The sequence below is a fragment of the Clytia hemisphaerica genome, unplaced genomic scaffold, assembly GCF_902728285.1.
Source record: "Clytia hemisphaerica strain Z4C2 unplaced genomic scaffold, Clytia hemisphaerica genome assembly, whole genome shotgun sequence".
Classification (NCBI taxonomy): Eukaryota; Metazoa; Cnidaria; class Hydrozoa; order Leptothecata; family Clytiidae; genus Clytia; species Clytia hemisphaerica.
In genome coordinates, this window is record NW_027103573.1 from 1,419,738 (window position 1) to 1,432,119 (window position 12,382).

At 37.0% G+C, this 12,382-nt stretch overlaps 1 protein-coding gene across 1 annotated transcript; it reads left to right on the top strand.

Moving 5' to 3' along the window:
- Positions 1-799: 799 nt before the first annotated feature.
- LOC136801117 (uncharacterized) lies at positions 800-5,289 on the top strand. Its single transcript, XM_067057738.1, has 2 exons — positions 800-1,841; positions 5,080-5,289. The coding sequence occupies exons 1-2, from the start codon at positions 800-802 to the stop codon at positions 5,139-5,141; spliced, it is 1,104 nt and encodes a 367-aa protein (XP_066913839.1). The 3' UTR covers positions 5,142-5,289.
- Positions 5,290-12,382: the final 7,093 nt, after the last annotated feature.

The following is a 12,382-nucleotide window of genomic DNA, read 5'->3' on the forward strand; positions in this document are numbered from 1 at the left end:
GAGGTCTCTAGCTATACTAGAAAAAGAGATATGCAAAATTTAAGAAGCATGACTGGAAAATTTCTTTTTTTTCTTTTTTGACACATTTAGTCGCGCGGCTGAGGTCGAAAAAAGTGGCTAGAAAATGATTTTCGTGATACACCTCTTAGATTCCACTTTTTTCGATGGAAACTCTCGAATTAGTATATGTAGATTCCAAAATCAAAAAGTTTCCACGATATTATCGTGCAAGTAACGAGTAAATGGCGATTTTTTGCGTTTCCAGGCAAAATTGCAAGGCCTGGAAATTCATGATTTTTGGGGGGTCTTCAAATTAAAAAAAAGACCTATATCACATGATAGAGCTCTTCAAACTGAGCAAAAAAGTGTATTACACCAAAGTCCCAACTTCTCTAGATCAAAAGTTATGGGCCTATTTGTGGTCAAAAAGATGTTTAATTTTGCATAAATTAATGCAGATTGTGGGGAAATTCCCTGTTTTCCATCAGTTTTTTACCACAAATAGGCCAATAAATTTTGATCTAGAGAAGTTGGGACTTTGGTGTAATACACTTTTTTGCTCAGTTTGAAGAGCTCTATCATGTGATATAGGTCTTTTTTTAATTTGAAGACCCCCCAAAAATCATGAATTTCCAGCCCTTGCAATTTTGCCTGGAAACGCAAAAAATCGCCAATTTTATATCGCTTAAAATCAGACGAATTCATTATGCCGAGCGGACGCAGTCTAGAGTGAGTGTTCACTTAGGCTTGCGGAACGCCGGCTAAGTCCTTCTTTCACTTTCGCTGCTCAAAGAACAAGATGGCGGATAAATCCGCTGCACCGAAAGTGAATAGTGATGCAACTGAATCGAGTAATATCAAGGGCATCGTAGCAGAAACCGATCCCAAAGTTCAAGAGGAAGGAAGAAGAACTTACAGTAAACACAAAAAGAGACAAAGATCTCCTTCCAGTTCATCTTCAGAGAGTTCCTCGTCGGATACAAACAGCACAAGTTCGTCATCATCAGAAGAAAGAAGACGTCGAAAAAGGAAGAAAAAATCCAAGAACAAACGTAGAAGGAGAAGTAAATCCCCTACAAAGTCACCAGAACGTGAACAACCTCTCTTATTTCAAATGAAAGAGGATGGTAGTGACTGGATGCTAGAACAAAGACTAGCCCAATATTTGAACGGTCACATCACAAAGTATATATCAGATAAAGATATCTCTTCAATGGTGCTGGAAGAAATACCAGTTCCCTCTAATGTGTCGAATACATTAAAAATGGACACTTTAACTGACACCCTTCTGAAAGAGAAAGGCTACATGGGAACTAAAACCCTAGCCGTAGACAAATCTATTTCTCGGATATCATCCAAGATACGAGACATTCTTGCTCCACTTGCCTCAATCTGGCAGAATATTGAAGAAACACGCACTGGCGATGACTGCGAAAAAATCGACCTCGAAGAAATAGCTAAACGATTCCAACAAGCTATCTTATTGGTTGGCCAAGCAATAAATGCTACCAACTTCTTCAGACGTAAGAATGCGTTGACTGCCCTAGGCATCAAAGAAAGTGAAGTAAGCAGCTGGTTACGAGAAACATTAGTTGATGACCTAGAAAACAGTGATGGTAAACTATTTGGAGAGAAAATGTGGAAAACTCTAACAAAACAATCCAAAGCAGCAGGCTACACTTATCTTAAACAATACCTATTTTCCAGACGACTGCAGGACCAAAAGAGGAAACCCTTTTCATGGGGCTCTTCCCAGACGAGCCGTGGAGAAGAGCGTCAACACCCCCCTGCTGAAGGACATGGCTCAAACAACAGACATCCATCCAACAAGAAATGGAGAGGTAAGAGAAAATCTACCAAACTTGACAGCCCCCCTTTCCAGTCAAGCAAATGCTCAATTAGAGTTTCAAACACACTACCCTGGGAAAATACACCCAGGGATAGAAAATCTCCTAGAAGAGATAATAGTACCCCAGTCAACATTGATTGCTGGCAAAACAAAATTATTTCAAAAGAATTGGGCCAAAATAACCCAAGACACATGCATCCTGGAGACCATCTCAGGCTTGTCAATCCCAGTAATGGGAAAACCAATTCAAAAGACACCACCAAGGCAAATAAATTTCGACTCAAACATGAAAGCTCTAATACGGGCAGAGATAAGAACTTTACTGGAAAAAGGGGCTGTAAAGAGAGTTCTTTACAAGCAAGGCCAGGTCCTGTCCACTCTGTTTTTGAAAGAGAAAAAAGAACCAGGGAAATTCAGACCTGTGATAAACTTGAGGGAACTCAACTCTCATATCCCATACCAAAAATTCAAGATGGAGACCCTAAGGGATGTAAAGAACATTCTTCAGAAGGGGGACTTCATGGTCAAAGTGGATCTGAAAGATGCATATTTTTCTGTCCCAATACACCCACAGTCGATGAAGTATGTGAGATTCAGCTGGGAGGGAAACCTATACGAGTTTCAATGCCTAATGTTTGGACTAGGGCCAGCTCCCAAAATATTCACGAAACTTCTCAAGGTGCCCATTTCTCTATTGAGAAGATTACAGATAAAACTGATAATCTACATAGACGACATCCTGATTGTAGCAAGGTCAAAGGAAGAGGCCATCTTCTCCAGAGACACAGCGATCTTCTTATTGGAGAACCTAGGATTCACAATCAACATAGAGAAGTCTGTACTGACACCATGTCAACAAATGGAATACCTGGGGGTACTGATAGACAGCTCCAGCATGATATTCAAAGTCCCTCAGGAGAAAATGCTAAAATTGAAAAAACTTTGTGTCCAAATGCTAAATCTGAAGAGCTTCCCTATAAGGAAACTTGCAAGCCTAATAGGCAATCTAATGGCAATAGCTCCAGCCTTTACTCTAGCTCCTCTTCAGATAAGACTCTTGCAGAAATGCATGAACAAACAGCTAGCGAAAAACAAACAACATTACGGCTCAATGATGAAACTAGACAACCCTGCAAAGGAAAAATTAAAGTGGTGGATAGGAAACTTCTCCTCAGGAAACGGCAAGGACATAAACATTCGTCCCCCAGATTTAATTATAAGCTCAGATGCGGCAAAGGGAAAAATGGGGGGATGGGGAGCTCATTGTGGTCAAAGCTCCACAGGAGGGCTATGGACAGAGTCAGAGAAAAGGGAACATATAAATATCCTAGAAATGAAAGCAGCCCTGATAGCACTGAAAACCTTTATAAAGGGGAATCACCTAAGGTCAGTACATCTACTGATAGACAACCAAGTAGCCCTGGCACATATTGTGAAAATGGGTCGGCCGACAAACTCTACCCTAATAAGCCTGTCAAAAGAGATTTGGTTTTTGAACCAAAAGAACATCAGCCTCACTGCAGAATATATTCCATCGACCCTAAACAAGGAGGCCGACTTCGAGTCCAGGAATGCAAAAGACTGGGGGGACTGGAAACTAGCAAGGCAAACGTTCAAACACATAATGAATGTGTGGGGACCCCCAGAAATCGATCTTTTTGCCTCAAGAACCTCTCACCAACTACAGACTTACTACAGTTGGAAACCAGACCCACACTGTCTAGCAGTAGATGCACTGAACCAACCCTGGGACCAAAACCTAGTGTATGCTTTCCCCCCATTCTCTCTAATAGGGAGGTGTCTGGAAAAAGTAAGGAGATCCAAAGCAACAGTATCCTAGTGGCCCCAATTTGGACGACTCAAACTTGGTACCCAGTCTTATTGGGAATGCTAATATCAAACCCAAGAAAGATAGTAATGAGGGAAGACACTCTAACACATCCATCAGGGGAGACCCACCCTCTAATACTGAACCAAACCCTCCACCTAGCGGTATGGGAAATCTCGGGAAACAAAAGCTTTCAGGCAAACTATCACAAGCAGCTTCTTCCCTTATCCAACAGTCCAAGGCAGAGGGAACTAGAAAACATTACCTGTCAGCCTGGAAAAGCTTCAGCAGCTGGTGTGATAGGGAGGAAACTGATCCCATTTCAGCCCCTATAGAGAAAGTGGCCAATTACTTAGGTACCCTATTTGAAGAAGGGAAAGAGTATAGCACCATAAATGTACATAGGTCAGCCATCTCGTTCTATCACCAACTAGTTGAGGGCTTGCCTGCAGGACAACACCCCATGGTCACCTCTCTATTAAAAGGAGTCTCAAGACAAAGACCCCAGCTCCCCAAATACACTGAAATATGGGATATCGACACTGTGCTCAATTATATAAGGGAGTGGTCAGATAATGAGTCACTACAATTGAAAGACCTCACACTAAAAACAATAACACTTTTAGGAATACTAGCACCTAACAGGGGCTCCGAGCTAACAAACTTGGACATAAAGCTAATGGGAAGGTCGGACTCCACTATTATTTTCCACTTAAACAAACCTCCAAAACACTTCAAACAAGGGAAGAAAGCAGAACCCATTGAGTTCAGGAAATTTGAAGGGAATATTAAACTATGCCCTTACAATACTTTAACAAGTTATATCGAACTCACAAAAAGATTCAGAGACAGACATAAAACATCGAAGCTGTTCTTAAGTTATGTTGAACCACACAAGCCCATTGGGAAAGACACAACAGCCAGATGGGTCAAAGAAATGCTAAAGATGGCAGGCATAGACACTGCCATTTTCCAAGCCCATTCTAAGAGATCAGCCTCAACCTCCAAAGCACACCAAAAGGGAGCAAACATAACAGACATTCTAAAAATGGGTAATTGGTCTAACACGTCAGTATGGCAGAAATTTTACAACAAGAACTTTAGTACAGCAGAAAAGTACCAAAACTTGCTCCTAAAGGACAATGAAGCTTTAAACAAGGACTTAGCCGGCGTTCCGCAAGCCTAAGTGAACACTCACTCTAGACTGCGTCCGCTCGGCATAATGAATTCGTCTGATTTTAAGCGATATAAAATTTGAAAATTTTCCTAGGCCGAAGGCCGTAATGGGAAATTTGAATTTTATGAGCTTAAAATCAGACGAATTCATTCCCATCCCACCTCCCTACTTTACAGTGTTAAACAAGTTCAATGCGACAAAACTCAAAAATACTTTCTCGTTTAGGCAACCTGAACGGACCACCAAGACGAGGTTACTACAGAGGTAGAGGAAGAAGAGGAAAATAACATTTTATTTACATTTATTTACTTAGGATTTTACTGATGTTCATATCATAGTTTACTTCATGTTTATATTTCGAAAAAAGAAAACAATCTACGCCACAGGTGGCGTTTACAAAATTGACATTTACTTATTACACTCCATTTGCATCACTTATAGGACGCATCTACGATGCTTTTTCTTAGCCTTCGTTCCACTCACTCTAGACTGCGTCCGCTCGGCATAATGAATTCGTCTGATTTTAAGCTCATAAAATTCAAATTTCCCATTACGGCCTTCGGCCTAGGAAAATTTTCAAATTACTCGTTACTTGCACGATAATATCGTGGAAACTTTTTGATTTTGTAATCTACACATACTAATTCGCGAGTTTCCGTTGTTTTTTTTGGAATCTAAAATATGTATCACGAAATGAGACGTTTTTCAACCTCAGCCGCGCGACTAATTTTTCGAATTTTTCCAAGCTATTTTCCTAACCTTTTTTTTGACATTTTTAGTCAAATTTTTGACACTAAAATTTGAATATCTTTACAACCACTAATCCTCTGGAGGCCTATGACCCCTCATTTTCTTTCTTTTTCAAAGCTCTACAAGATAGGATGGATTTTGAAAAAAAAATTAAAACTTGAAAAATCTTCTGGAGTTGCTAATCTTGTAGAAGAAAGATTAAATTTGCTTCTCTTGAAAACTGAAAATAATTATATTCCCTCATCTCTCCCAACAAGCACTTCGAAAATCAATAACATTAGACGTAAATTGAAACTGAAAAATCATCAGCGAAGGTAAAAAAGTAATCCTTATTCAGCTGACGGTAAAATTCTCCTGGGAATAAAGAGCAGCCCCGCCAAATGATCAAATCATATCACATGAAATGAAAATAGAACAGCAAATTTGTGAAACAAAAAAATGAAGAATGGTCGATGGAGGAATATTACAAATCTTTTACCTGTTTTACCTGTTGTGAAACAGAACAAACATAGCTAGGCTAGATTGATTGATGGAAGCAGGAAAAATATCCTATAAAAACGAAAAACCAGAAAAACGCTGCTTTCATTCTCGGTTTGCGATTTCGGACCATGTGGAGACAGCTACTTACCTGTGGAAGAGTTAGGTTTCTTCTAGTGTACATGCATCGCACATTTATAGCAACGTTTTACTTTTGGCATTCGATCCAATATTTGTGACATAAAGGAAGTAAGTTTTCGTTAGGTGAGAAAAGTGCCTAGGCTCTCTAAGGCCACTGATGATTTGAGTGAGGGTCCAGCACCGACCATAAGATGTAAGAGTCGATAAAATCAATATCCTTCGTTGGAAGTTGAAGTTTCAGTCACAATGACTTTTTCCTTGTACTAAGGTTTTTTTTTACTGCCTGACAATTGAATTTGTAAGTGAAATTTGTTTTTGTTTATTTATATATTTAATCCAAATGGAAATATAGTATACATTTAAAAGTCGAGCGAATTAACGCAACCAGTTAACTTCACTACAAAACAAGGCAATCAGAATAATTCAGACGATCTCAAACGAACGGAATCAGCAATTGAACCAGTCAAACCAAATCAAACGCAATCGACCGATTGAAATTCGATTGTCGAACGCAATCGAATCTCAATCAAACGTCAAAATTCTGGGTAATATTCGATTGGTTCAATTGTTGTTCGACTAACGACTGGCTCGATCGTCGATTCCGTTCGATTGAGATCGTCTGGCTTTATTCTTGCAGCTTCCCAACATCCAAGCTCTCAAATATCACAAGCCGAATGAAATTACTTTCGATTTCTCATAGAAATTATGCGATGAACAATCCGGGGGTCAATGAATCGACGATCGAACGCAATCGAACATCAATCGAACGCAATCGAATATTAATCGAATCTGAAAATTGCGGTAATATTCGATTGAGATTCGATTGCGTTCGACAATCGAATTTCAATCGGTCGATTGCGTTCGATTTGGTTCGACTGGTTCGATTGTCGATTCCGTTAAAATTTTTTTTGCAACTTTGTAAAAAATTTGTAAATGGTGGTCTCAATACCAAATATGAGGCATCAAGTTAGTATCTGGTACTCAAAATCCTGCCAAATCACAAAAAATGTTCTTTTACTTTCCTTGACTTATCCAATTTTTAAGAAAATGCAAGAAAATGAGTTGAAGAGAAAGCTTTTTAATCAAATTTGAAACTTCCAGCAGGGCCAGAAGCGAATTTAATTCAATAGTATACTTTATAAGTTCTTAGGATTTTCTTGAGATGGTTGTTACATTTTTACCTTTGGATGAGCAGTTTTAAAACTATTTTTAGCTTTTCTCCTTCTGTAGCTATTCTTATTTCTCATATTTTCGAGACTAGTTTATTGTAGTTCTTTTGATTTCTTGACAAGCTTGCAGGGCTGCAAATAAATATTTTTAGTCAATCGGACATCATGTCCGACAGAAATGAAATCCTGTCGGTCAAACTCAAAATCCTGTCGGTCATTCAGTGTATATTTTTTTTTAAAGTTACGGAGAAAGCGAGTAGGAAAAATAAAAGTTACCTTTAAACAGTTTGTTACTGTATATAACAGAGAAATTGATTCGATAAAAGTGATCTTAGAAACACCTTTGGAAGTTACGAAGAAAGCAAGTTGATAAAAGTTAACTTAGAAACACTCTTAAAAGTTAAGAAGAAAGCGAGTTGATAAAAGTTAACTTAGAAACACTCTCTTGAAAGTTATGAAGAAAGCGAATTGATAAAAGTGATCTTAGAAACACTCTTGAAAGTTAAGAAGAAAGCGAGTCGATAAAAGTTAACTTAGAAACACTCTCTTGAAGGTTACGAAGAAAGCAAGTTGACAAAAGTAATTTAGAAACACCCTTAAAAGAGTTACAAAGAAAGCGGGTTGATAAAAGTGAGTAACGAAGAAAGCAAGTCGATATTAAAGTTAACTTAGAAACACTCTTGAAAGTTATGAAGTAAGCAAGTTGATGAAAATGGTCTTTAAAAAAAACTCTTGGAAGTTATGAAGAAAGCGAGTCGATAAAAGTTTAACTTTGAAACACCCTTGAATGAAAGTTACGAAGAAAGCGAATTGATAAAAGTGATCTTAGAAACACTCTTGAAAGTTAAGAAGAAAGCGAGTCGATAAAAGTTTAACTTTGAAGCACCCTTGAAAGTTACAAAGAAAGCAAATTGATAAAAGTGATCTTAGAAACAAAGAAGGTTACGAAGAAAGCAAGTTGACAAAAGTAATTTAGAAACACCCTTATAAAGAGTTACAAAGAAAGCGGGTTGATAAAAGTGATGTTAGAAACAAAGAAAGTAACGAAGAAAGCAAGTCGATAAAAGTTAACTTAGAAACACCCTGAAAGCTACAAAGGAAGCGAGTATTAAAAGAATAGGCTAAATAAGAGACAGGGGTGTAAGAGATTTATTTTCAACTCTCAAGTTAATGGTTTATTCCTTTTTTCATTCGGACATCATGACCGACACAAAAGATTTTCAGTCAGTCAAATAGCTTTTTCAGTCGGACATTGACCAATGACCGACGCTTATTTGCAGCCCTGCTTGTTATACAAGCTTTTTTTATAAGAATAGTGTATTTTGTATGAGGATCAAGTATTCTTAAGTAATTGCCAAAATTGAGGGTGAAATATTCTTAACGTATTCTTACTTTTTTGGACTTGATTTTTTTACAAACATGAGAAAGGATTTTTAATTTGAGAGTTTTTGACTTTTGAATGAATATTTGGAACTAAAATTACATTTAAATTCAAGTCTAACAAAGGAAGCAGTTTTCTTCCGTTAACCAAATACAAAATGACTGTATTCTTATCAAGTTCTGTGAAACTCACCCTAGAGGGTATTCTTAAGGTATTCCTACGATTTGGCCAATAAACTGATATTCATATTAAAAAAAACGTGTACATATGTTTTTATTTGAAACTTTATTTCTTTTGATTTAAAAAAAAATTGGCTTTAAAAAAAGATATTTGACTTGACCCAACTTGACAGGAATTTTTCCTGAGATATTAAGGGTGGTACAGAGTGGTGTGGTATATTTTTTAATAACAGTGTTGTAAAGTTTTTTAGAAAATCTAAAGGAGGTGTACCAGAAAAACCAGAAACCAAAGACCAGAAAGTAAATTACTAAGATTTAAAGGGGGAAAATCAACTTAGTACAGGGTACTTAACGGTGGTGTGTCATTTTTCAATGGTGATATCAAGATTGTACCGGGTACTAAAGGGTGGTATACCTATTTTAAGGGGTAAATTCAACTTAGTACCAGTGGTGGTGGTCTCAGATAAATTTCAAAAAACAAGAAAGTACAACTTTTCGGCACTGGTCCAGTACCACAACTTGGTACCCCCCGGTTCACACTATGTGAGTTAATAAGAGACTCTGAAATTGTAATTGAACGTGATCAAATAGTTGCTATACAATACCTACCTCTTTGTACCTCTTTTTGGCTTCTGCTTAAACAGCTCATCCAACTCATTGAGTCCGATGCTTCGACATTTCCTTAAGGCTGTTGGAGCCAGCTTGCCTAAGATTGAAATAGTGGGCAAGCAGAGGTTTGTCTGGAACAGTTGTGAGGAAGGTGCCTAAGTGTTCTTTGAATACTTCTTTGGGGCAGTTTGTCAAATCTCTTATTGGTCTGCGAAGGGTGTTGAATAAACCAGGGCCTTCTTAGGAAAGACTTCCCCTACAGATATCATAGTGTCCTCCCCCCTGGATTCAGGGGGGGATGGGTTTTGAGGTGGGGGAAAACGAGGTTTTCGATTTTGAGAAGTGATTAGCGTACGAGTAAAAGGAATTTTGGGTTGGATTTGATTTTAGAGGTTGCTTGAGCTTCTTTCTGTTCCCTCTCTTGAGCAAAGGATTTTTGAATTAGCACTTCAATTTCGACAAGTTTTTCTGTAGTTTTAGGATTTTGAAATCTTTTTCTCGGGCTCTTTCTTTTTCACATTAAAATCCACCTGTCTCTTGGCCTACGTTTCTTCTTGGATGAAATTACTTTTGGAGGTACATTATTTGAGAAGATATAATGAATGCATTGTTTGATAAAAGCATCATATTGGGCGTCAGGATCTGAATCAAGTGGGTGTAAAATATTGTGCCAGTCAGTGTCTTTGAAATTTTCATTGAAGATAGCCCAATTAATTTGATCATAATAGAAGTTAAAACTATCAAGCACTGATTAAATTTTTATTATTGTTATTATTATAATTGTTTTCAGTCTTAGAAAAGTTCAGATGGCTTGTAACATTTATAACAAAGTGATCTGAGAGAGTAGTTGGTGTGCATAGGTAGTTGAAGATTGAATCTGAGTTATAAGTCAGTAAGAAGTCTAATATATTGCCATTAAAATGAGTAGGTTTATGGATTATCTGGTTCAAGTTTAAAATTGAAGTAAAATTGTTTAAAACATCTAGAAGTTGTTTGTTGCAGCTAATTGATGGTATGTCTGGGTATGTCAGAGTCATTTTTTATGGTGTGGGGTATATTGAAATCACCACATAGATAAATATCTGGGGTATTTCCTTCGATTGTTTCGATGATGTCCTGCATTGCTGAGATAAGGTCCAAGAATTCTGGAGCTGCTGATTTGTGCAGAATGTTTGTTGGCTGTCTATAATGCACCAAGAATAAGGTTAAGGTTTTTTAATGAAGTAGTAGAGCTTCATTGACTCCATTTGAAAATTCAAGTATTGGCTCAAACATTAGAGGTACGTCGCTTCGAAGATAAAATGCGACACCTCCGCTATGTCTGCCATATTTGGATTTGATGCGATTTCTATCCTTACGAAAAAGCTCATATCCCTCAATCAATGCAATTGTATTGTCAAACACAATAGAATTTCAATCAAACAGCCCGATTCCTGGGTAATATTCGATTGCCTTCAAATATATATAACATTAAATCAAACTTCAATTAGCTATATTACCGTGAGATTAGGGAACTTGCATCAGTGGAGGCTAACATGCATAGCCCTCAAATAAATGACCTGGCTGGTCATTAAAATACAAAATTAAATCTAAACAAAAATGGTAGAGTAGAGCTGCAAGCGTAGCTGCGTAGTTGTTCAACTAGGGCAGTGTGACCGCTTCAAAAAAAAGGAGAGAGAACTTTCTGTGATGGTATATATCATCAGAAAAGAATTTTCACTTTATCTACTTCTTCCTATAATGGTTAACAAATCTTTATGTTATAATACAAATGTATGCTGACTATTAGTACTAGTAATCGTATGGTTTGGAGTGCAATTAACGATTAATCACTCGTAACAAAGGAGAAAATACTGTAATTTGCACGACAAAACATACGATTCCGAGGTAATCGTCAGTAAATAATCATTAGTAAATCATAGTTTTTTTGTTTTGTTTTGTAAACATTCAAAAACCTCATTTTTTTCTTTTGTTTAAAAAGAAAACCTCGCAGTGTAATTTTTCTTTGTTTTCAATTAAAAGAAGCTATTGTAACGTAAAATTTCTTTGTTCTTTTTTATATTGAAGAAAAAAAATGTCTTTGTTTTTTATTACATAGTAAAAAAAAGTCTCTGACACAGGACTTGGGAGAGAAAGGAATAAGGGGACAAAAGTGTCCCCCCGCCGAAGAGTGCAAAAAGTGGTAATAGTGCAATTAACGATTAATCGCACTCCTCTAAACCAATCAGATTCGAGTAATTTTGCACGGCTGACAATTATGATTTTAATGCTATCAAAATCCTTGTTGTAAAAACATAATGTTTATGTCAGTTTGGGAAATGTATTCATTGAAAGAAATGATGCACAAGTCATCGATGACACAAGAAGTCAACAAAAGAAACCAATAAAAGATCAAAGAGAAAAACCATAACTGGGAAAAAATGATATTGTTCACCAATCTTTGGGATTTGCCAAACTCAAAAATTAAGTTGGCAGGTTTCGTGAGCTTTTCTTATGGTATATAATATGAAGCCACCCAAGATTGGCAAAAATGAAGAAATAGAAGAAAAACTAAAAATTCACCCCTGGGAAAATACTTAGATTGTTTTATTTTGTTCAATACAAACACTTGTGAAAGCGCAGAATATTTTACCATGCAGTCACGGGGATATATATTGTTTTATTTTCTTGTCCTTAAAATCAAAAAATTGCTGTATCATTGTTTAAAAAAAAGAAGTATCAATGAAGGTAAAGTGCATTCTTCCAATCTGAAAGATTATTTCAAAAAACGATGCTCGCATCAAATCCCCGCTTTCGTTTGAGAAATAAAGATAATAAAAAAT